At 40.0% G+C, this 26,455-nt stretch overlaps 1 protein-coding gene across 1 annotated transcript in view; it reads right to left on the bottom strand.

The window, feature by feature from the left end:
• LOC130925722 (uncharacterized) overlaps positions 1-26,455 on the bottom strand; it is a 48,005-nt gene that overhangs the window by 7,661 nt on the left and 13,889 nt on the right. Inside the window, exons 3-10 of the mRNA XM_057851349.1 lie at positions 25,658-25,795; positions 22,370-22,487; positions 17,529-17,715; positions 14,015-14,156; positions 10,513-10,668; positions 10,370-10,425; positions 4,688-4,863; positions 4,208-4,611 (exon numbers count right to left, since the gene is read on the bottom strand). Coding sequence (XP_057707332.1) covers positions 4,208-4,611; positions 4,688-4,863; positions 10,370-10,425; positions 10,513-10,668; positions 14,015-14,156; positions 17,529-17,715; positions 22,370-22,487; positions 25,658-25,795 — 1,377 coding nt within the window. The remainder of the gene's footprint in view (positions 1-4,207; positions 4,612-4,687; positions 4,864-10,369; positions 10,426-10,512; positions 10,669-14,014; positions 14,157-17,528; positions 17,716-22,369; positions 22,488-25,657; positions 25,796-26,455) is intronic.

The following is a 26,455-nucleotide window of genomic DNA, read 5'->3' as shown; positions in this document are numbered from 1 at the left end:
TCAAATCCTAGAACATAACCTGACGCCATCTGTTTTGAAGTTAAAGCTTGGCAGAAGGGGGATCATGCAACACGATAATGATCCAAAGCATTCCAGCAATACAACCAAGGAATGGCTGAAAAAGAAGAAGATTCGTGTTCTGGACTGGCCCAGTCAAAGTCCTGACCTAAATCCCATTGAAATGCTGTGGCGGGACCTGAAGCGAGCAGTTCATGCCAGACGCCCATCAAACCTCTCTCAACTGACTGCGTTCAGCAAGGAAGAATGGGCAAAAATCCCCCAAAGTAGATGTGAGAGGCTGATTAGTCACTACAGAAACCGTTTGGTTGAGGTAATCTCTGCAAAAGGAGGCGCAATATCCTATTAACTGAAGGGGTTCACATACTTTTGCACACATGATATCTGAGTTTTTCTTAAATCAACCACTTTTGTTAAATAAAGAATGACAATATAACTATTTCTTTTGTTTCAGTCCATTATTTGGAATGTCAGTATTGTGGATTTGGGTATAACTTAACATTTAATAAGGTTATTTTAGTTTTTTTTACAAAAAATCTGACCATCGCTGTGGGGTTCACAAACTTTCGAGCAGCACTGTATGTGTGATTTTCCACTTCGAAGACTTTGAAACGTCCCTCGGTTCGGGTTAGCATGTCGGCTAGCTGTCACTCCTTCTGGTCTGTTTACATTCTCCGAAGCCGGGGAAGGGAAATTACATATGTCCGATTTAGGTGTCATAAAATATCGTTCGGGAGGTGTGACAGTAAAGGTGAAGTCGACTGTTTTGACCATTATGGAGTAATTTTGCCATGTCGTCTTGAATAAATGGATTTTTATTATTTTATATTCCATTTAGCACAAGATTGTTATTTGTCATGACAATGCCATTTATTTAGCAATTGGGGAAAGTACTTGGGTAAAAAGAATATCCTGTAAAAATATTGAAGTAAAGAGACAGAAACAATGACATTTTGCCGCTCTCTTCGTCGCGTTTTCCTCATTGTGAATAGTTCCCCCTCGACGGGCTGACTGCTCCTTCTCAAGCCATTTATATAGCTATTGGGGAAAAATACTTGGATAAAAAGAATATCCTGTAAAAATATTGGGAGTAGAGAGACTGAAACAATGACATTTTGCGGCTCTCTTCGTCGCGTTTTCCTCGTTCTGAACAATTCCCCCTCAATGGGCTGAATAGTAAAACCGATGAGCCCAGTCTACCGCTGACGTCATCCACCTGTTGGGGATGCTAAAGCCCCATAATGGTAGGCGTGGCTAACCGGCAGATTAAAAGACTAATTTCTCGTCATCTGCGCTTTGCTAAATTGTTGTATATAGTCGAATCGTCTCAAAATATGATTCTAATTCACATAATAATGCCATTTAAGACTTTTTTTCTGGTGTCATATGCTCTTTAAGATAGGAATGATAGACAAATATGAGCGCTGTGTGCGCGTCAGTGAACTGGCTCGACAGTACGGCCGTAATATGTCTACGATCTCGACGGTCCTTCTCCGACCTCCGTTCGCCAGTTTTTTTAAGTAAAGGTGAAAATTATTATTATTGTAACATTGGCAAGGAAATCGCCAGCTTCATCAGGTTTTTGTAATATTTCATTTCAAAGCTAGTGCTACACAACACAACTACTGTCCACAGTAGCAGACGCCAACAACAACATGAAATCCAAAGTATAACCTTCCCACTCCGCCACACTTATCTCACTCAGTCATGTCGGTTACGCGGTGTGTTCACGAACAGCATGCAAAACACAATCATGACATTAGAACCTGATTTGTTACTTTATTATAATATGATTATTCAGATTTCTATTTAGAATTTACTTGTTTTGCTATACGTATGTAATTATACTAGCAGTATTTATTAAGGATTTAGTCTGGCATAGACTTCATATTGTTCACATCGGACACATTCCCCATTCACAGCGTCACACCTTCCCGAAGGGGGCGGTCCAACACTCCTCTTCATTTATTGGGAGTCGGTCACATGTGGAATTGGTGTGTCCGCACCGCACCGACCAGGCGGAAAAACTAACCGTTAAGCCAGAAGCTCGAGCTGACAGCATAGCCGCCAGTGCACCCACATGAAGGCATCGGAGGGAAGGTTTTCCACTAACCGCTCACACACGCGGACCTGGGTGTACCCATTACACTCACCCCCCGCAAACCTCCGCTGCCGATCCGGGTCACGGCACCAGTGAAATCCCTTTTTCTTTGTCTGCTGCGATTTGGAGCTTCGAACTCCTGTGTTGTGTTGTGTTTTGAAATATTTCCACGGGACGTGGATGGTTTCGACTTTTATTGTCTGCACAACACATACGCACACGATGCGAGCTGGTCAGTCTCACGGCCTCGCCACAACGTGCTTTGCTGATAACAAAAAACAACAGGCGCCATCTGCGACACATCCAGCTATTTATAGTCACCGAAATGAGTTGGGGGCTCTGTTGTGCCTTCTAATGTGAACAAGTGGAATCAGACAATTCAATAATCACTCTGTTACACATGCAGCGATGTAACGCCGGATTTAGGTTGAAGAAGTACAAAAGCTGCACTGCATACAAACAGGAAGGATTGTCTCAGGAGTGATTTGTTCGAGAATTCAAGGTAATTATTATATTATTCTTACCATGCAGGCATTTTGAAACGTAAAAAAAAAAAAAAATCAATGGGAGAAATTAGCTGCTACAGCACTGGCATTATACTTCGCAATATTTACAGAAAAATAAATGCTACCTGCACTTTTTCTTTTCTTTTTTTTGCTTTTTACCAGGAATCGAGACCGTTTTACATCCATATGTATAATGAATTCAAGGATTTAAGCATTTATTCACATTCATTTTCAACCGAAAAAGCTCTTTGTTTATATTATGCTGCCGCTAATTTCCTTACTGACTAGCCTCGTAGTTCGCAACATTTACGTAAAATAAATGCTACCTGCACGTTTTTTGCTTTTAAGCAAGAATCGAGACTGGTTTACGTCCATATCTATAAAGAATTCAGGGATTTAAGCATTTATTCACAAGAATTTTCAATGGAAAAAGCTCTTTGTTTGCATATGGCGGCCGCAACTTCCTTACTGACTAGCCTCAAAGTTTGCAATATTTACGTAAACTAAATGCTACCTGCACATTTTTTATTTTTTTATTTTTTTTTTGCTTTTAACCAAGAATCGAGAGTGTTTACGTCCATATATATAAAGAATTCAGGGATTTAAGCATTTATTCACATGAATTTTCAACAGAAAAAGCTCTTTTTTTATATAAGGCTGCCGCTAATTTCCTTATTGACTAGCGTCATAGTTCGCAACATTTATGTAAAATAGATGCTACCTGCGCATTTTTTTGGTTTTAACCAAGAATCAAGACTGTTTTACGTCCATATCTATAAAGAATTCAGGGATTTAAGCATTTATTCACAAGAATTTTCAACGGAAAATCTCTTTGTTTACATACAGTGGGGAGAACAAGTATTTGATACACTGCCAATGGGTTTTCCCATTGTGAGTGTATCAAATACACCTTGAAAGATGGAAAAGCGCTATACAAGTATAACACCATGAATCGGCCCCGCGCCCTGTCAATACATTATGAAGTATATGGTGTAGGTTTGCAGTCTGTGAAAGAATTAATCAAATTATCATGTATTGTTATGGGAAAATCCCACTCGACATTAGACCGTTTCGACTTACAAACAAGGTCCTGGAATGAACTGAATTTATATGTAGAGGTACCACTGTATTGATCCATATATAAGGGTCATCGGATTATAAGGCGCACTGTCGCCTTTTGAGAAAATTGAAGGCTTTTACGTGTGCCTTATAGTGTTGAAAACACAGTACTTCCTGAATGTTCTACTTTACCATGGCAGCCCACAAATGTGTTTAAATAATGCTTCACTAACCATTATATACCAAAACCAAACCCAAAGGAGTTGAAGTGGGTGGGCCGTATCATATTGAAACAAGCGCGATGGGGGCGGGGCGGGGCGGGGTGCTCTCAACTAGACCTTTCCATTTACATAAATTAAGAATAAATGGAAATAATATGCTGTATAGGGAAACTAATCAATATTCTATGGAATGCAAATACTTTAACGACTGCAGACATGTATTGTAGAACAAGTGGGGCCATTTTCAGTGGATTGAATACATGATCACTTTTCTGTTAGCAGTAGCAATTTGTATTACTCACCCCTCTTTGATAAGGTCATAGAACTCTTGGACATTGTCAGCGTTGTCATCAGGGGTGGCTTTACATGAGTCCAGGAACAAACTCACATTTGCTAAGTCTGATTCAGCCTTGATCCCCAAATAAATGTTTTGAAGAAACTCCACCTGCACTGGATACGCACTGGGTGGCACCTTATTTGTGAAGTTACCATCGGAATAAACGTCAAATGAATAGCTAAAGCTGTCAAATTTGGAGTCGCTGAAAACATATTCAGACTCCTCAACATTATAATTTGAGGAGAGAGTAGCTGTTTTGGGGAACTGGCAAGAGAACCCAATCTTCACCGTTTTACTTCTGAATACAGTTTTCGATGGATCATGGGACGTTCGGATCTCATTCTGGAAAAATATATACTCTTCTTCTTCCTATTTTGAAGAGAAAAGCAAGCGTGAAACTAACACATGCGTTATAATGAACACAAATTGCTGCAAGTTAACTTACCTCAACTGTCGTGCCACAATTGCTGAACAACACAGAAGCCATGATGTGAGTGGTATTATAGGTAACCAAGCAGGATGGGTCATTCAGTGAGAGTTGGTTTACATCCACGTCGGACAATGTAGATCTTTCAATGGTAATCATCATCTGGTTGGCTCTGCATGTCACAGCCGTTTTACCTGTGATCACATGAAAACACAAGCAAACCAGTAAAGTATCATCTAAAGTTGTACAGGTACTCTGCAAATTTGTGCAAAAACATATACAGTATTTCAACATGATCAGAAAGGAAAAAACAATTACAGATGATATTTGCCTATTAAAGTGATATCAGGTCATTGATGGACTAGTGGCACATTCGCCTGACTGCGGCGCAAGCAGCGTGGGATTGACACTCAGTGACGGTATGATTGTGAGTCAGAATGGTTTTCTGTCTCTGTGTGGATTACAGGTACATGATAATTATTGGTCTGATAATAGGAATAATGATGTGATCGCAATAAATACAATAACATTATTAATAGGCCCGATAATATACAGCAGGGGTCGGGAACCTTTTTGTGCTGAGAGAACCATGAACACCACATATTTCTGTAAGAGCCATACTATATACTTCAAACTAAAAATACAAGTAATATGTGCATTTTATGTAATTTCAACACTTTTAAAGTACAGTAAGTCTCTGAATTGTTTTGAATAAGCTACAAATGTAACGAGTACATGCAGGTCCGTTGTGGAGCGTGGAAACCTTCCTGCCGGTTTCTTCATGTAGGTGCGCTACCGCAATATGGCACAGTGGTTAACGTACCTACCTGCTGTGTGGAAGCGTTGTGTTTGCACGAGTTCGCGTCCCAGCCTAGTCAGAGGTGGGAGTGGAATGCGGTGCCGACACATTGTTTACACATAAATTATAATGAATTGAATAATGAATAATAATATTAAAATAGTTATTTTTTTATTGTGTCCACAGATTCACCCAACGTTTAAAATGTTTCATCTTATTTTGTTGTGTTTGTGGAACATATCCACACAAGTTTCAGCCTGAAAATACTGTTGTACATACAATTTTAAACCAGCAGGGGGCAACGCTCGCTTCTTGACGTGCATGGGCAATAAGTGTTTGCATTTTAGAGCACATAAGAAATGAGCCGTCTTGAAACGGACGTTGTTGTTGAAAGTATTTTTTTTCTTGTTTCAGGTGAAAAAAAAAAAAGTATAATTTGACTATGTATATTAGCGGATTGCTTTATTTTAAGTATGTTTGTGTATGACAGCAGATGTGTCCCTAATGGCGAGCGGACGACGAGTGAATGACAGTAGTGTCTGAAATGCAGAAGTTAAATGTTTTGTCACAAAAACTTGTATTTATTTATTAATATAATTATAAAAGAATTCGCATTGTAAAGTGAATAAGAAATGAGCTATCTGCGCAGCAATGTGAGACAGAGGTGACGTTTTTTTCTTGTTTCAGCTGTACAGGAAAAATTAAAATAAAACAAAAATAAATGTGTAGCAACAGACTGAAGCATTTAATCTCTGTCTGCACCATGCACAGATGCATAGCTACTATTTCAACGTACTTCCACACGCATCATCATTTTGCCCGATCATTGGCTTGGCAAAGAAAAATATGTGAGCGCCCCTTACTGGTTGCTGTTTTTAACGCTTCCCCTGTGGCCCTTACGCCCGCCAGGTTTTCCCCGAGGTCCTAACGCCCTTCATATTACATAACAAAACTTTTTTCATTTTTAATAATTGAAGATTTGTATGCCAGCCAGATGCAGTCGTCAAAAGCCATAGGTTCCCGACCCCAGATATACAGTATATTTTTGGCACAGTGTCGGTGGATTGGGATGTGTGCATCCGTTTGACTCCTGTTTTGCCAGTACAATGTATCAGTGACTGTGTGTGGTTTAATAAGATGGAGTTGTGCCACAAATAAAGCACTCCCTTTCAGTGACGCAACGCTCAAGTGACGGCAGTGTGTAGCACGGCTTGCTAGTACGTCGGTAGTGTGGGATTTTTTCAAGTTGTCATTGGAAAATGCTTCACTCGCAATGTGTAACAAACACAAAGCTGATGTTCCATGTGGAGGGGAAAAAGTGTCGAGCTACAACACATCCTGGAAAAAACAGAACCCGGAAAAGACAACTTGAAACACTCCATAAGAAAACCAGCCTAACAGTTCATCTAATAGCATATAAGGACCATCTACAGCAATATAAAGAAGCAATCAACACCGCCCGGACCACCCACTATGCCAACATCATCCGCTCTGTCGCCAACAATTCCAAGGCTCTTTTTTCCACCATAAACTCCCTGCTCAAAGCCCATGACAACACCTCTGCTTCATTCACTCCGGAAAAGTGTCAATTATTTCTTTCATTTTTTCAAACAAAAATAGACAACATCTACAGTAACCTAAATACCTCCAGGACCCATCCCAATGCTCCTCTTACCCCTCCATCCTTCCTCCCATTTGCCCCTTTGCTTACTCCGATCAAGAAACTCACTCAACTTTCTCCAATATCAGCCACTCAACTTGCTACCATAATGTCTGAAATGAAAACTGCCACCTGCATCCTAGATCCCATTCCCTCTGTTCTAATAAAAGACTGTCTCCCCGTAATCTCCTCACTTATCACCGACATCATTAACACCTCCCTCCACTCTGGCTCTGTCCCCCAAACTCTCAAACTGGCTGCCATCACTCCCATCATAAAGAAATCTGGTCTAGACCCCGATATATCGAGCAATTACCGCACCATCTCCAATCTCCCTTTTCTGTCTAAAATTCTGGAAAGGGCCGTTGCCTCACAACTCAGCAACAATAACCTGTTTGAACTCTTTCAATCTGGCTTCCGCTCACAGCACAGCACCGAAACAGCCCTTCTCAAAATAACCAATAATATTCTTCTCTCCTCGGACTCTGGACAACTTACCATCCTCATCATCCTGGACCTCACTGCTGCTTTCAACACAATCAACCATACCATCCTGCTTTCCCGATTAGAATCTGTACACATCACTGGCACTGCACTTTCCTGGTTCCGCTCCTACCTCACCTACCGACAACAATTCATCACCATCAATCACTGCACAACCCCTCCTGTTCCCCTACCACAAGGTGTCCCCCAAGGTTCAGTTCTTGGTTGCCTTCTCTTCATTCTTTACATCCTCCCCCTTGGTCAGATCATGCGGACTCCAATTTCACTGTTACGCTGACGACATCCAAATTTACATCTCTACAAAACAAATCTCGCACACCACCGAATCCACACTTCACAACTGCCTCAGTGAAATTAAATCATGAATGCAAACAAACTATCTTCAACTCAACAGTAACAAATCGGACATAAACACCATCGATCCTGCAGCTCACATCTAAGACGGTCAATTTTTTCTCACCATCAACAACTGCACCCTGCCTCTCTCAACACATCCCCGCAACCTAGGTATCATTTTTGACAATAAACTAGGATTCGACCAGCACGCCAACCACATCACCAGAACTGCCTTCTCCCACCTCAAGAACATTGCCCATTTTCATCCCTCCCTCACTTTCTCCACTATTGAAACACTCATCCATGCCTTCATCATCTCCAGACTGGACTACTGTAATAGCATTCTTTTTGGTTCTCCATCTAAACTGATCAATAAACTACAATATATCCAGAACTCCGTTGCACGCCTTCTCACCCGGACCCCTTATAGCATAGGTGTCAAACCAATTCCACAAAGGGCCAATTGGGTGCTGGATTTAGTTCCAACCGATACCGCGCAAACAGTTTAACCAATGAATTTTCTGTTGAAACAAGCAGCACCTGACAAAGTTTAACTGATTACCTATGTAAGAGATCAGATTGGTCAAAAGGTGTCCTCTTCATTGGTTGGAAGAAAACCTGCACCCACTTGGCCCTTTATGGAGTCAGTTTGACACCAGTGCCTTATAGGAACCACATTACTCCCGTCCTCCACAAACTGCACTGGCTTCCAGTTTCATACAGGATACAGTTCAAAATCCTTCTTCTCACTTACAAAGCACTCAATAACTTGGCCCTTCCCTACCTCACAGACGTTCTCTGTCCACACACACCCTCCCATCACGTCCGCTCTTCTAATGGAAACATCCTCACACCACCCCAACAAAGAATACACCGAACTTGGGGGGACAGAGCCTTCTCCGTTGCTGCCCCCTCCCTCTGGAACTCACTTCCTAAACCCATCCGTAGCTGTTCAAACCTTCCCACATTCAAAAAGCTGTTAAAAACTCCTCTTTTTAAACTAGCTTTTAACTTATAAGTTTTTTTTCTTTTATTGCTTTGTTCTGTTTACGTTGTTTGCTGTTTTTTGATTCAACTGTAAAGAGTCTTTGAGCATTGGTAAAAGCGCGCTACAAATATTTTTTTATTATTATTATTGTTATTATCTTAATAAGCCACTTAAAAGATAACAATCGCTTCGATAGTGTTTTAAAAGAGTACGAAGAAGCGCGAGCTGCGAATGAAGCTGCCCATCCAATTCCGACGCCAGCTAAGAAAGCTGGGGTTGAACCATTTAACGAGGCCTTTAAAAAGTTTCACAAAGATGACCGAGGGCTAAAGCGATCACAAACGGGATCACAGAAATGATGGCGCTAGACAACCAACCCTCATTGAAGACACAGGATTCAGGCGGCTACTTCGTCATTTGGAGCCCAGGTTCATCATTCCAAGCCGAATGTTTGCCGGCAAAGTATGATGAGATTGATACACTTTTCCATACTTCGATCGTCACGTGTAATGTTAGTCCTGTCACCAAGTGGCCAGACAAGGATTTCGTCTTTTTTTTTTCTTCCATATTTTTGATAATGAGGAATGAGTGGTGAACCTTAATGTTTGCATTTTACAGTGTTAGGTATAAGTTATAATAAGTTATTGAGAGGACTTTTGGTTATTAATAAGCTTAGGCTTGCTGTCCTATAATTAGCAGGTTAAGAAAGTTGTTTCATGGCCCAAGACCACAACAGTCTCCTCTTCTGTAGCACCAAATGTTTTTATCTGATGACAAAGTACAATAGCTGGTTTATGTTTTAGTTCAGTGCTCATTATTCAGGGAACACCTCTTCAATGACAAGGACTAATTGATTGTGATTTTCTCAAATTATAATAATTTGAAAAAATAAATATTGGCACTTTATTTGAAGTCGAGACTGTTCTTGTCTTTGTTTTGTGCATTATAATAATGTTCATGTCATCATGAAAAATCTGTTAAGGTCAAAGGCAAATCTATGTTGAATCCACCACTAGTTTTTTTTAACCTCCAGGTGTTCAAAAACTCAGGTTACATACATACATTTAAAAATTATATATTTATTATCTGTTATCGATATCGGTATCAGCTTTGAGGAGCAGGAAGTTATTGATATCGGTTTCAAAAAATGGACATGGTGCACCCCTAACATTAAACAAGGATTTTAATAAGTTAACTGAATTGCTTAATTGCTCATACATGTGAATAAGTGTTTGTATAGTTGCTTGTAACAATGCTCCCTGCAATTGAAAAGTCATAGTGATCAATCCTTGGTGTACACTACTTCTCATCCACAGTCAATAAGTAAAGACTCTAACTATGTGTTTTAATAACGAAATGTTTGAAATATAATTTCTATTCTGGAATATAGTTGAATAATTTTGATTAACAAACCATGAAAGGACGGTGGTTTGCTCACCATGACAACAACACACCTCATCTCTGATTGGCTGAAATACAAAGCAGAAATATTTGACTTGTTTCGTAAATATCGACAACAATTATTAAATCTATAGTCATGATTGTTGAACTCTCACGATTCATTTGTCTCTGCAGTGAAGCAGACTGGTGCAACTCTGTACGCATCACTATTACGTGGTGTCCAGGTTAAGGTGAGTTCAGCTGTTCCGTGCTCATGATCTCGAAACTCTTTTTTCAAGTCGTGGGGGCCACTGACCTGAAAGTCATGAATGCTTCGAGAGAACAAAGAGAGAAATGAAAAAAGAAAAAAAAAATGGAAACAATTTTCCCTGACTTTATTGATAGCTACAGTGCCGCCTGTAGCACCCCTGCAATTCTGTCGGATAATGCTCAATTTCTCCCAGAAAATGATTGCAATTACAAATGCTTTGGTAGTAATATCTTTAACACAAAAGAGAATGGGGAAAAAAATTATTATATCGTTAGCATTTTACACAAAACTCCAAAAATGGGCCGTACAAAAGTATTGGCACCCTTTGAAAAATCATGCGATGTTTCTCTAATTTGTGTAATTAACAGTACCAATTACTTACCTGTGGCACATAACAGTTGGTAGCAATAACCACATCATACGTGCAGCCAGTTAAAATGGATTAAAGTTGACTCAACCCCTGACCTGTGTCCTTGTGTGTATCACATTGAGCATGGAGAGAAGAAAGAAGACCAAAGAACTGTCTGAGGACTTGAGAAGCAAAATTGCGAGGAAGCATGGACAATCTCAAGGCAATAAGTCCATCTCCAAAGACCTGAATGTTCCGGTGTCTACCGTGCGCAGTGTCATCAATAAGTGTAAAGCCCATGGCACTGTGGCTAACCTTCCTAGATGTGGACAGGGAAAAAAATGACGAGAGATTTCAATGAAAGATTGTGCAGATGGTGGACAAAGAACCTCGACTAACATCCAAACAAGTTCAAGCTGTCCCGCAATCCGAGGGTATGATCGTGTCATCCCGTACTATCCTTCAGCATCTGAATGAAAAGGGACTCTAGGGTAGTATACCCATGAAGACCCAACTTCTGACCCAGAGAAAAAAAGACCAGGATGGAGTTTGCCAAAATATACCTGAGAAAGCCAAAAAACGTTTTGGAAGAATGTTCTCTGGTCAGATGAGACAAAAGTCAAGCTTTATGGGAAAAGCCATCAACATAGTTTACAGGGGAAAAAAACGAGGCCTTCAAAGAAAACAAAATGTTATGGCTCACTCACCCTCGCCTTCACCTCCTCCTCCCACTCCTCACTGACTCTTCTGTGCACACCTGTCATCAATCACCACACCTGCCTCCACTTCACAATCAACAGCCTGCAACTACAAAAGACCAGTCTGCACGTCATTCAATGCCAGAGCTTCACCTAACCTCACATGGTAAAGTACAGGCCAATCAAGCAACCAAACTTTGACTTATTCATATCCCTTTTCTTCACAGCAACTCCAAGCCATCTCAGCCTTCCAACTCTGCAGTGCCTCCACCTCTCGTCATTCCTTTTTTATTTTCTTGTTTAATAAACATGCCCCCAGGCTCCTCGTCACCTTTGCCTCAAGCTACCATAACACATCACAGTCTCCACAGTTAAACATGGCGGAGGTTGCCTGATGTTTTGGGTAGTGATGGCCAAATGAAGCCTTATGAAGCAATGAAGCTTTGCAGCCAATTGGTTTGCACATGTAGCAAAGCTTCATTGTGCTTCATTTACTCTATGGCGCCATCAAGTGGTCTACAAGCCCAAGAGGTCAACATTGTTAAGAATTCAATGGTTATTTGATTATGAGAAAGATATGAATGTGCTTATGTTAGTAATTTAGTATGTGAACAAAATAACAAAACAAAAATAACAAAACAAGTACTAAGGATAATTTGTTATTCATTTTTGTTGAGAAATAATAGCTTTCCCACAGTGGCTGGCTTTAAACGGTTTCTTTTTTTTGGACAATATTTCACCAGCTTTAGAAAATATTCTTCTTTCACAAGGCACAGATGAAGCTGGGGTGCTGATAAATGTGAGTGTCAGTTTTTATAAATTTGGGTAGGTATTCTTTTGTGCCTCCCAGTACACTAATGGATTGTTCATTCTGTTGATGTTTAGTTCAGATAGGTACACACACTCACATTTATATTAATGTAGTTCTTCTCCCTTACCTTATTGAAAGCAATCAAATGAAAATGTTCCCATACAGGGGAGGATCGCTTTTTTTTTTGCGCAATTTCCATCGCAAGCAAAGGACAAGGCTCGAAAAAAGATTGCACTGGTTGCACTGTTGCGCACAGATCATGTAACAAGTACAGGAGCCCGAAATGCACAAAATGTGAGATAACAGGCGATCGCCATTGCGTTTTGCAACCAATTTATACCGTAGTCTGTAGCCTACTGTGTTTGCAATGCGCGCCGAACGTCGGATCACTTCCGAAGCGTACATCAGCTTCAGCCGGCCGGCGAGGCTTCTCACGTCATCATTTCCGGGTTCTGCCGAAATGACGCGCGCCTCGCTACAAGCCTCGTGGAAACACCCCTCCCATTACTCGACACAAGCTTCGGAACCTCGGCCCATTTCGTCCCATCACTAGTTTTGGGGTTGCTTTGCTACCTTTGGCACTGGACTGCTTGACCGTGTGCATGGCATTATGAAGTGTGAAGACGACCAACAAATTTTGCAACATAATGTAGGGCCCGCTTTGAGAAGGCTGGGTCTCCCTAAGAGGTCATGGATCTTCCATCAGGAAAATAACCCAAAGCACACTTCGAAAAGCAATAGAAAATGATTTGACACAAAGCACTGGAGACTTCTAAAGTGGCCAGCAATGAGTCCAGACCTAAATCATAAAGAACACCTGTGTAGAGATCTGAAAATGGCAGTTTGGAGAAGGCACCCTTCAAATCTCAGAGACCTGGAGCAGTTCACCAAAGAAGAATGGTCTAAAATTCCAGCAAAGCATCGTAAGAAACTCATTGATGGAAACCGGAAGCAGTTGTTCGCAGTTATTTTGTCTAAAGCACAGGTGTCAAACCGATTCCAGAAAGGGCCTAGTGGGTGCTGGATTTTGTTCCAACCGATAACGCGCAGAGAGTTTAACCAATGAACTTCCTGCTGAAACAAGCAGCACCTGACAAAGTTTAAATGATTACACATGTAAAAGATCTAATTGGTGAAAAGGTGTCCTCTTCATTGGTTGGAAAGCAAACCTGCACCCACTAGGCCCTTTCTGGAATCGATTTGACACCTGTGGTCTAAAGGTTGTGCTACCAAGTATTAGGCTGAGGGTGCTAATACTTTTGTCCGGCCCATTTTTGGATTTTTGTGTGAAATGATAATGATTTTTTTCCCCCTTCTCTTTTGTGTTTTTTCATTGCAAGCAAAATAAATGAAGATATTACTACCAAAGCATTTGTAATTGCAATCATTTTCTGGGAGAAATTAAGCATTATCTGACAGAATTGCAGGGATGCCAATACCTTTGGCCAGTACTGTAGCTACTGTAGGTATCGTGGACTTTATATGCGAAATCAGTATATCCATGTAATGATGGAAATATTAGCTAGAAACAAATGAAAAGCAGACCAACATAGCATGATGGGCTTGTGCTTTGGCATGAAGAATCAGTTTGTCACCAACTGTGGCATGAAGCACATAACCATGTTTGGGTGTTGGTTCCAAAAACATGGGTTGCACGTGACCAAGTTCACAGTTTGGCAATGAAGGAAGAACTGAAAGAAAGACATAATTACTGAGATACAGAAAAAATACAGTAATCCGCATTTTAGTTTTCTGTCACTCCTAATATTACTACAACACCACAGTTATAATCTGTCACAATTATATTGACAACCTATATTGAGTGCATGTACACCTTTCAGAAGAATATACTAACTGTAATATCCAGAGTATGCAAGATGACATGCACATTCAACCACAAAATTGCTGCTAATTTATCGGGGCAAGGCTTTAAAGGAGCAATATGTAAGATTGGTTGTCAAAAATGGCACTGCAACCAGGATCAAATACTGTATTGAAGTGCAAAATTTAGGGGGGTGTAGGGGTTACGACCGTTCCCGGGCTTCGGCCTCAAAGGAGGCTCGGTTTGCAGGCGTAAAGTGGGTGTGGTCGGCCATGTCATGGTCAAACAGAAATGTAAGATGATGCTTGGAGCTGTAATACTAGAGTAGTGTTCAAGTGTTAAAATATCTCTGCTAGCTGCTTGTATGAATTTGGAGAAATTGTGTAGGTAGCTTTGCTGTGCTGGTCGTATAGGGGTGAAAAGTGATAATGATTCTAAGGGCCCATACCCTGATGGGGCCCACAAAGAAAATTAGAACATTAGGTAATCGTTTGCAAATTTAAATATTAATCATTATAATTTTAATAGGAATGAAACGAGGGGTTTCTTTTTCTTGTTTTGAAAAAACAGTAAACACCCAGAGAGCATATGTATTGCCATCCCCCCCCTCACCCCCCATATTTTCATTAAATGGTTTGGTCCGCCCTTCCTACGATCAGACCGGGAGCAGCCGTGCACATTTACACCAGTCAATGACTCTGACTGCGCAGTGCTGCAGAAATGTTTTCAAAACAAAACTCGGGTTATCAAAAGAGGAAAGAAAAGAAAGCAAAACAGGAGAGTAGAAAAAGCCAACAGGATGTGATAAAGGACTTCACAAAGGAAGGTTGGTGTCTTTTGTCAGTGTAGTGCTGAAAATTAACCTCTTATCTTAAAACACTCCACCCCCAACTGGAACCTCGTGATGTCTATTACAAAGCTCCGAAGCGAGGTCCCAGCTCACTCCGTAAGAAATACGGGATTTTCCCGGCCTCAATGAGCGACATTCACCTATTTAAAAACATGAATTCCAAATAATGACAGCATTTTTTGGTATCCTACAGATATTGAAAGTTGGTGTGGAATTTTTTTTTTAAATCAGTTTGAGTCCAGTTTGTCAAGAATTTATTGAATTTAGTTTGTCATCAATTGAATTTAGTTTGTTAACAAGGGACCTCGCTATGGAGCTGTAGCCTATAGTGGAGATCGCGAGTTTCCAGTTGTGGCTAAGCCTATTCAATAATGAAATACTGTAATTCAGGGGTGCCCACGTCCAGTCCTCGAGAGCCCCTATTCAGCTTGTTTTCCATTTCTCCCTCCTCCAACACACCTGACTCAAATAATCAGGATAATTATCAGGCTCCTGCAGAGCTTGCTGGTGAGCTGATCATTTGATTCAGGTGTGTTAAAGCAGGGAGACATGGAAAACAAGCTGGATAGGGGCTCTCGAGGACCAGACTTGGGCACCCCTGCTGTAATTGTTTGCTTGCTAGTGTTTGCTCCACTTTTAGCTTACATTTAATCAGTACAGCAGGCAAACCCTTAGCAAGCTCTTCACACTAAAACTGTTGTCTCTGCCCTTGCCTGTTGTAATAGGCACAACTCCTCTTGCTGCGCCTGGCTCAGCAGCCCTGTCTCTGGACCCCCTTTATGAGCCAGCCTCATCTTTACTCCTCACTGAAGAAGGTGAGGAATTAATTCGAACACTGCCACACCACACATAAAATATCAGTGGTTCAGGGTAAAGCCCTTATCTACAGAGAAAATGTATATTAAGAATAATATATCATAGAATATATAGAATAATATAGAAGATATTGTTATACAGTGGGGCAAATAAGTATTTAGTCAACCACAAATTGTGCAAGTTCTCCCACTTGAAAATATTAGAGAGGCCTGTAATTGTCAACATGGGTAAACCTCAACCATGAGAGACAGAATGTGTGAAAAAAAAAATCACATTGTTTGATTTTTAAATACTTTGTTTGCAAATCATGGTGGAAAATAAGTATTTGGTCTATACCAAAAGTTCAACTCAATACTTTGTTATGTACCCTTTGTTGGCAATAACGGAGGCCAAATGTTTTCTGTAACTCTTCACAAGCTTTTCAGACACTGTTGCTGGTATTTTGGCCCATTGCTCCATGTAGGTCTCCCCTACAGCAGTGATGTTTTGGGGCTGTCATTGGGCAACACGGACTTTCAACGCCCTCCTCACCCAGTGGTGTCAAAATGATAACAAGAACGGTGAGCAAAAATCCCAGAACCACACGGGAGGACCTAGTGTATGACCTACAGAGAGCTGGGACCACAGTAACAAAGGCTACTATCAGTAACACAATGCGCCGCCAGGGACTCGAATCCTGCACTGCCAGACGTGTCCTCCTGCTGAAGAAAATACACGTCCAGGCCCATCTGCGATTCGCTAGAGAGCATTTGGATGATCCATAAGAGGGCTGGGACAATATGTTATGGTCAGATGAAACCAAAATAGAACTTTTTGGTAGAAACACAGGTTCTCGTGTTTGGAGGAAAAAGAATACTAAATTGCACCATACCCAATGTGAAGCATGGGGTGGAAACATCATGCTTTGAGGCTGTTTTCTGCAAAGGGACCAGGACGACTGATCTGTGTAAAGGAAAGAATGAATGGGGCCATGTATCGAGAGATTTTGAGTGAAACTCTCCTTCCATCAGCAAGGGCATTGAAGATGAGACGTGGCTGGGCCTTTCAGCATGACAATGATCCCGAACACACAACCAGGGCAACAAAGGAGTGGCTTCGTAAGAAGCATTTCAAGGTCCTGGAGTGGCCTAGCCAGTCTCCAGGTCCCAACCCACAGAAAATCTGTGGAGGGAGTTGAAAGTCCGTGTTGCCCAACGACAGCCTCAAAACATCACTGCTCTAGAGGAGATCTGCATGGAGGAATAGGCCAAAATACCAGCAACAGTGTGTGAAAAGCTTGTGAAGAGTTACAGAAAACATTTGGCCTCCGTTATTGCCAACAAAGGGTACATGACAAAGTAGTGAGATGAACTTTTGGTATTGACTAAATACTTATTTTCCACCATGATTTGCAAATAAATTCTTTAAAAATCAAACAATGTGATTTTCTGTTTTTTTTTTCCACATTCTGTCTCTCATGAACAAACTTGTTTGCTTTCGGAACAACTTAAATGTAAATGTTTATTCTTTTATGTTCTTGCAAATAACATGGAAACCCTTCTTAATTCTACAAGTAGAATGCAATGAACAACTTACTTTCTAGCAAGAACTGCAGTTTTATCTGGCAAAGAGGTGATACATTTTCATTCATGTTCTCCCAGTTTGTCAATTTCCCATTTGCATAGGATAAACTGATTTTTTGGGTAGGGAAATCCTTAAGCATTACTTCAAATACGTAGACACCATCACTGATGTATCCTGTCTTTTCGAGTGTACAGGTAGTCTGGATAAACAGGAAAAGTGAAACAATGGAAATCGTTACCATCCATGATACAAACAAAGTGGTCTCAAGCAGAAGCAAAGTCCAGATGTCACAAGCAACCCACCCAACTGATGAGCTACAACCCCTAGCAAAAAGTAGGGAATCACCAGTCTCGGACGAGCACTCACTCAGACATTTTATTATGTAGAACAAACTCAGATAAAAAGCTTGAAAAAAATAATGAATTAGTTCAAAAGTGCAACTCTTTAGAGAATAGAATAAATGAATAAAAACATTGTGGTGGTCAGTAAATGTTACTTTTATAGAGCAAGTGCAGGGAAATAAATGTAGAATCACTCCATTTTGAGGAAAAATTATGGAATCATGAGAAACAAACAAAGGGGCTGTTTACATGGTGACTCTCCGAGAATACGAAAAATTATGGCATTTTTCTTTTGCTCCAAAAGGCACAATAAATGGAAACATTCAACATACAGTGCCCTCCATAATTATTGGCCCCTGGTTAAGATGAGTTTTTTTTAGCTTTTAATATATATATTTTTTAATTCAAATAATATGGGACCTTAATGGAAAAAAAGAGAGCAATCCAACCTTCAATACAAGTGCATTTATTCAGTGAGGAAAAATTCCCATATAGAGAAATAATTATTTGACATCAAATAATGTGTGTCACAATTATTAGCACCCCTGGTGTTAATACTTTTTACAACCTCCTTTTGCCAATAAAACAGCACATAATCTTCTCCTGTAATGTTTCACAAGATGGGAAAAGACAGACAGAGGGATCTTCAGCCATTCCTCTTAGCAGAATCTTTCTAAATCCCAGACCCAGTGACGACCCATCTTCAGCTTTCGGGCAGAGGGCAACAGATTTTGATTTAAAACGTCCTGGTATTTCAAAGCATTCATGATGCCATGCACCCTAACAAGGTTCCCAGGGCCTTTGGAAGCGAAACAGCCCCACAGCATCACTGACTCACTCCCATACTTCACAGTGGGTATGACGTGCTTTTCAGCATGCGCATCTTTCGTGGCACGCCAGACCCACTTAGGCTACGTTCATACTACAGGTCTTAATGCACGAATCCGATTTTTTGTCATATCCGTTTTTTTGGCGTGCCCGTTCAGACTGCTTTTATCCATTGAGACCGTTCAAGTATTACGCATGCGCACTAATTCGCAGTCCAACACGCGCTAAGCAAGAAGACCCGCATGCGCAGAAGCATCAAAACAAATGACACAGGGATATCATGTTTTGCTTTTCAAAAGGAGGACACAAATAACAGACATAAATAATCCCCGTTTAGGCTTATATTCAAAGTTTATATGGATCGATAGCATGCACGCACTGTCCGTGCACGTCACACACATATGGACAGTTTGCCCCGACTCTCTCTCGGCCGTGTAAGCAATGTTGAAATATTGCTCACTTGTAACAGAGAAAACTGAGCATTCTCAGGCTTATCCTCAACCCATTTTTATTTTCTTTGACTGTTGTGAAGCCCAGCCCTTCACCGAAAGCCGTGTTCACTGCAAGCTAGGCGCTAATAATGCACAGGTGCATCGCTACGGTAACGACTCTCTCGCTATTTGATGACGTAATTGCTGCATGAAATCCGATTTGCGGGACTGGACAGTACAGACCACCGCGACAGTCTGGAAAAATGTGGCCCAGATCGGATTTAGACCACATACGAAAGTGACCCAGATCGGATTTGAAATGGTCCCGTTCTACGCGACTTGTCACGTTCAGACCCTCAAGTTAATGCCTCACTCAAGTCGGAAAAACACGAAAAAATCGGATTCGTGCATTAAGACCTGTAGTATGAACGTAGCCTTAGAGTGTTTGTTGCCAAAAAGCTCAATCTTGGTCTCATCTGACCAAAGCACACGGTCCCAGTTGAAGCCCCAATACCGCTTGGCGAACTCCAGACGTTTGCGTTTATGATTGTGAGTGAGGAAAGGTTTTCTCCGTGCATGCCTCCCAAACAGCTTGTTGGCGCGTAGACAGCACCTCATACCCACTGTTAAGTATGGGGGTGGGTCAGTGATGCTGTGGGGCTATTTCACTTCCAAAGGCCCTAGGAACCTTGTTAGGGTGCATGGCATCATGAATGCTTTGAAATACCAGGACATTTTAAATCAAAATCTGTTGCCCTCTGCCCGAAAGCTGAAGATGTGTCATCGCTGGGTCTGGGATTTAGAGAGATTCTGCAAAGAAGAATGGCTGAAGATCCCTCTTTCTGTCTTTTCCCATCTTGTGAAACATTACAGGAGAAGATTAGGTGCTTTTTTGTTGGCAAAAGGGGGTTGTAAAAAGTATTAACACCAGGGGTGCTAATAATTGTGACACACATTATTTGATGTCAAATAATTATTTCTTTATGTGGGAACTTTTCCTCACTGACTAAATGCACTTGTATTGAAGGTTGGATTTTTCTCTTTTTTCCATTAAGGTCCCATATTATTTGAATTAAAAAAATATATATTAAAAGCTAAAAAACACATCTTAACCAGGGGCCAATAATTATGGAGGGCACTGTATGTTGAATGTTTCCATTGAACATGAACTTTATGAGTATTCTTCATCAATTTGGTGCCAACTCTCTTTGATTGCAGTTGCCAGATCTTCTTTGCAGGTCAGAGCCCTGCTGTGGACCATTTTTTCCAATTTCCACCGCAGGTTTTCAATTGGGTTGAGAGCTGGGCTATTTGCAGGCCATGACATTGACTGGATGAGTCTTTCTCCAAGGAATGCTTTAACAGTTTTAGCTCTGTGGCATGATGCGTTGTCATCTTGGAAAATGATTTCATTATGCCCAAACATATTTTCAATTGAAGGGATAAGAAAGCTGTCTAAAATTTCAATGTAAACTTGTCCATTTATTGAACATTTAACCACATCCATCTCCCCAGTGCCTTTGCCTGACATGCAGCCCCATATCATCAAGGACTGAGGGAATTTTGATGTTTTCTTTTGGCAGTCATCTTTGTAAATCTCATTGGAACGGCACCTAACAAAGGTTCCAGCATCGTCACCTTGTCCAATTGACTCATCACTGAAAACAACCTTCATCCAGTCATCTATAGTCCACGATTGCCTCTCCTTAGCCCATCGCAGTCTTGTTCTTTTCTGTTTAAGTGTCAATAAGGTTTCCTTTTAGCTTTCCTGTATCAAAATCTCATTTCCTTTAGACGATTTTTGCACAGTTCTGTCACATTCCTTGACTCCAGCTTCCTCCCATTTCTTCTTCATTTGTCTTGTTGTACATCTTCTGTTTTCAAGACTAATGGCCTTTAGTTGTTTGTCACGACGTTTGGATGTATTCCTCGGTCTACCAGTACGCTTAACTTTAACAACCTTGCCATACTGTTTGTACTTGGTCCAGATTTTTGATACAGCTGATTGTGATCACCCCACATCTTTGGCAACCATACGTGTAGCATTACCTTCTTCAAGAAGTTTCATAATCCTCTCCTTGGTCTCAAGAGAAATCTCTCTTGTTGGAGCCATGATTCTTGTGAATCCACTCTGTCCAGCAGCCCTCCAAGGTGTGATAACGGCACTGTTTTTAACTGCTGACTAACGAGCAGATCTAATCTGAGGCAATTAAGGAAAGGAAATTGACTGGGTGTGTCTGTATTTTCTACTCAAAATGGAGCGAGTCCTTTTTTTTCTTCAGAATGGAGTGATTCTATATTTATATTTCCCTGCACTTGCTTTATAAATGTAACATTTACTGACCACGACAATTTTGAACCAATGCTTTATTTTTTTCAAGCTTTATATCTGAGTTTCATCTACATAATAAAGTGTATGTTGTATTATTCTTTTAATATTTCATATTCTGAAGTACATGTCGTTTCTGATGTTGTGAATTGGCTATGTTGCTATGCTGCTATGATGAGCTACAAGGTTTAAAAAAAAAATAAAAAAATTAAAAAAAAAACCTCTGGAATTACCTCGTCAAGAGAAATGTTGTGATGAACTCCGGCACCTATAGACAAGTGGCACTTAACCTGGTCTCCATCTGGATCATGTGCCAAAAGATCATGTGCCTGCACTTGCTTTATAAATGTAACATTTACTGACCACGACAATTTTGAACCAATGCTTTATTTTTTTCAAGCTTTATATCTGAGTTTCTTCTACATAATAAAGTGTATGTTGTATTATTCTTTGAATATTTCATATTCTGAAGTACATGTCGTTTCTGATGTTGTGAATTGGCTATGTTGCTATGCTGCTATGATGAGGTACAAGGTTTAAAAAATAAATAAAAAATAAAAAAAAAACCTCTGGAATTACCTCGTCAAGAGAAATGTTGTGATGAACTCCGGCACCTATAGACAAGTGGCACTTAACCTGGTCTCCATCTGGATCATGTGCCAAAAGATCATGTGCCTGCACTTGCTTTATAAATGTAACATTTACTGACCACGACAATTTTGAACCAATGCTTTATTTTTTTCAAGCTTTATATCTGAGTTTCTTCTACATAATAAAGTGTATGTTGTATTATTCTTTGAATATTTCATATTCTGAAGTACATGTCGTTTCTGATGTTGTGAATTGGCTATGTTACTATGCTGCTATGATGAGGTACAAGGTTTAAAAAAATAAATAAATAAATAAAAAAACCTCTGGAATTACCTCGTCAAGAGAAATGTTGTGATGAACTCCGGCACCTATAGACAAGTGGCACTTGACCTGATCTCCATCTGGATCATGTGCCAAAAGATGAATCTTTGAAAAACAGTTCTGGGGCACTCTGCATAAAAGATGGTTATTGTATAGTTAGATGAAGGTAGAGGTAATGCGCCTAAAACCAACAACCGATATCACGAGAAACAGATGACAAATCTAAACAGACGAAGTTATGATTGATTACTACTATCAAAGTTACAACGAATGTAAAGAGTGGGAACTTTCAAATGCAGCATTACTAACACTTTTTGTGTATGTTATATTTTCAAATCAGGAAACGTTTATTTTGCTCTTGCCTGAGGCTGAAGTAATTAAAACACTGAGCGAGTGTATATTTTTGCACAGTTTTGAGAGATGATTTTTCAGATTTAGAACTATTTGCACTTATTTTTTTACAGATGGGTGAACCTTGGAATAGCTGCAGGCATAGACTTTATAATATACTGACGTGACACGTTCCCCTTTCACTGCGTCACACCTTCCCGAAGGGGGCCGTCCCACACCCCGCTTCATGTATTAGCAGTCACATGCAGCTATCTAACGCCGGATTTAGGTTGAAAAAGTACGAAAGCTGTACCGCATACAAACAGGAAGGATTGTCACAGGAGTTATTTGTTTGAGGATTCAAGGTAATTATTATATTTTTCGTACCATGCATGCATTTTGAAACGTGAAAAAATCAGTGGGAGAAATTAGCCGCTACGGAATTGGCATTATACTACCGTAATATTATAACAATATTTACATAAAATAACTGCTAACTGCCCGGTTGTTTGCTTTTAACCAAGAATCGAGACAGTTTCACGTCCATATCTATAAATAATTCAGGGATTTTAGCATTCATTCACAAGAATTTTCAACGCAAAAAGCTCTTTGTTGTACTAAGGGGGCCGCCACAATGACTTAAAGACTAGCAGTACATTCGACATATTTACGTAAAATAAATGCTAACTGCCGGGTTTTTTTTGTTTGTTTTTTTGCTTTTAACCAAGAATCGAGACTGTTTTAGGTCCATATATATCAAGAATTCAGGGATTTAAGCATTTATTCACAAGAATTTTCAACGCAAAAAGCTCTTTGTTGTACTAAGGGGGCCGCCACAATGACTTAAAGACTAGCAGTACATTCTACATATTTACGTAAAATAAATGCTAACTGCCCGTTTTTTTTTGTTTGTTTTTTTTTTGCTTTTAACCAAGAATCGAGACTGTTTTAGGTCCATATTTATCAAGAATTCAGGGATTTAAGCATTTATTCACAAGAATTTTCAACGAAAAAAGCTCTTTGTTTACATATTGCGGCCGCTAATTTGCTTACTGACTAGCATCATAGTTCGCAATATTTATGTAAAATAAATGCTAACTGCACATTTTTTTTGCTTTTAACCAAGAATCGAGACTGTTTTATGTCCATATTTATCAAGAATTCAGGGATTTAAGCATTTATTTACTTTACATTTATTTATTCACAAGAATCTTCAACGGAAAAAGCTCTTCGTCTGTGTTTTCACTGGGTCAGCTTTGACGGAGATAGGCACCCTATGACTTGGCCTCGCGCCCCGTGTCCCGTCAATACATTATGAAGTCTATGGTGCAGGTGACCCCAGTCCATCCCTACAAAAAAGGATGTGTTTTCTATTTCTGCACATATACTGTGAATTAAAGAATGTTAGTACTATAAAAACACAAATTCACAAGTTTGATGTTTTCTTCTATTTCTTTTGCACTTTAATAACAGCTGTGCTTTAGTTTTATCCAATAGAACAAGCTTTACTTTTCAAATGCTGCGATAATGAAAAACCTTTTTGGTTTTTTTTGTTGTTGTACTGAACTGTGATTCCTGTACCACCAAGATATGTACCGAACCATGACTTGTGTGTACGCCTACACCCCTAATCCTGTACCGATACATATTTTTGTACTACCCCCCCCCCCCCCTAAATTTGGTTATGCTGTTCAGGGTCTGGTTTAGGATGACATAGACTTCATATTGTATTGACAGGACACGGAGTGCAAGGCCGATAAATACGGGGCCTGCATTGTTGGCGAAGCCGTCAAACTGACCGAGGGGAATCACAGACAAAGAGCTTTTTTCGTTGAAAATTCTTGTGAATGAATTCTTAACTCCCCGAATTCTTTATAGATATGGACGTAAAACAGTCTCAATTCTTGGTAAAAAAACAAAACAAAAAACGTGCAGTTAGCGTTTATTTTACATAAATATATCGAAGTACAATGCTAGTCTTTTAGTGAATGTAGTTAGCAGCCACCTGATGTAAACAGAGCTTTTCCGGTGAATATTCTTGTGAATAAATGCTTAAATCTCCGAATTCTTTATAGATATGGAGGCAAAACAGTCTCGATTCTTGGTTAAAAGCAAAAAAAAAAAAAAAAAAAAAATGTGCAGTTAGCATTTATTTTACATAAATATTGCGATTTATGATGCCAGTGCAGTAGTGGCTAATTTCTCCCATTGATTTTTTTCACGGTTCAAAATGCATGCACGGTACGAAAAATATAATAATTACCTTGAATCCTCCAACAAATCCCTCCTGAGACAATCCTTCCTGTTTGTATGCGGTATAGCTTTTGTACTTTTTCAATAGAAATCTGGCGTTAGATCGATGCGTGCGCGTGTTTGTGAATAGCTCCTCTTGATGTGGGCAGTGCATGACCGATCTGAGCCGTCAATACATTATGAAATCTATGGATTAGCAGTGGTGTACACCCTGGAGTGATTGCCATAAATTTATAGGGAAATAAACTGTTGTGTCTGTGTTTGTTGTGCATACCAGCTACATTTTTATTTAAGTACTACTTATGAAGATGCAACGATAACATCCAAAAAAAAAATGTAATCAAATTTCAACATTTCATTTTACACCGAAAGAAAACATCCATAGTGCCCCTTCAAAACTTGTTTTGCATGTACAGTTGTCAACAATGAAGCACCATGTAGTACACAGGTGTCAAACCGATTCCAGAAAGGCCAAGTGGGTCCAGGTTTGCTTTCCAACCAATGAAGAGGACACCTTTTCACCAATCAGATCTTTTACATGTGTAATCAGTTAAACTTTGTCAGGTGCTGCTTGTTTCAGTAGGAAGTTCATTGGTTAAACTCTCTGCACGGTATCGGATGTAACAAAATCCAGCACCCACTTGGCCTTTTCTGGAATCCGGAAGAATTTTGTATTTGTGTTCGATGCATTCATGTGATGAGTCTTATGCAATTTACCTTAGGGATGACACTGTAGCAGTTACTGGACAGTTGTTAAGGGCTTCAGTGTCTGATCGTGTTCCGAGGTCCAAATAGGCATGGCTTGTCCAGTCAGTTTTAGCATCCATGTTAGCTGCCCAGCAGCAACCTGCGTTACTGAAAATAACTTGTTACTGCAAAGTTTCATTGTCATATTGCATATTTTCAATTAAATAGCATGCGGCTATTCTATTGTATCATTGTAATGTTACAGTGGGGCAAATAAGTATTTAGTCAACCACCAATTGTGCAGGTTCTCCAACTTGAAAAGATTAGAGAGGCCTGTAATTGTCAACATGGGTAAACCTCAACCATGAGAGACAGAATGTGGGAGAAAAAAAAAAAAACAAACTGAAAATCACAAAAAAATTGTTTGATTTTTAAAGAATTTCTTTTTAAATTAGAGTGGAAAATAAGTATTTGGTCACCTACAAACAAGCAAGATTTCTGGCTGTCAAAGAGGTCTAACTTCTTCTAACGAGGTCTAATGTGGCTCCACTCGTTACCTGTATTAATGGCACCTGTTTTAACTCATTATCGGTATAAAAGACACCTGTCCACAATCTCAGTCAGTCACACTCCAAACTCCACTATGGCCAAGACCAAAGAGCTGTCGAAGGACACCAGAGACAAAATTGTAGACCTGCACCATGCTGGGAAGACTGAATCTGCAATTGGTAAAACACTTGGTGCAAAGAAATCAACTGTGGGAGCAATTATTAGAAAATGGAAAACATACAAGACCACTGATAATCTCCCTCGATCTGGGTCTCCATG

This window comes from Corythoichthys intestinalis, chromosome 1 (genome assembly GCF_030265065.1).
Source record: "Corythoichthys intestinalis isolate RoL2023-P3 chromosome 1, ASM3026506v1, whole genome shotgun sequence".
Classification (NCBI taxonomy): domain Eukaryota; kingdom Metazoa; phylum Chordata; class Actinopteri; order Syngnathiformes; family Syngnathidae; genus Corythoichthys; species Corythoichthys intestinalis.
Note: the sequence above shows the minus strand (reverse complement) of the source record. Positions and strands in the feature narration are given on the sequence as shown.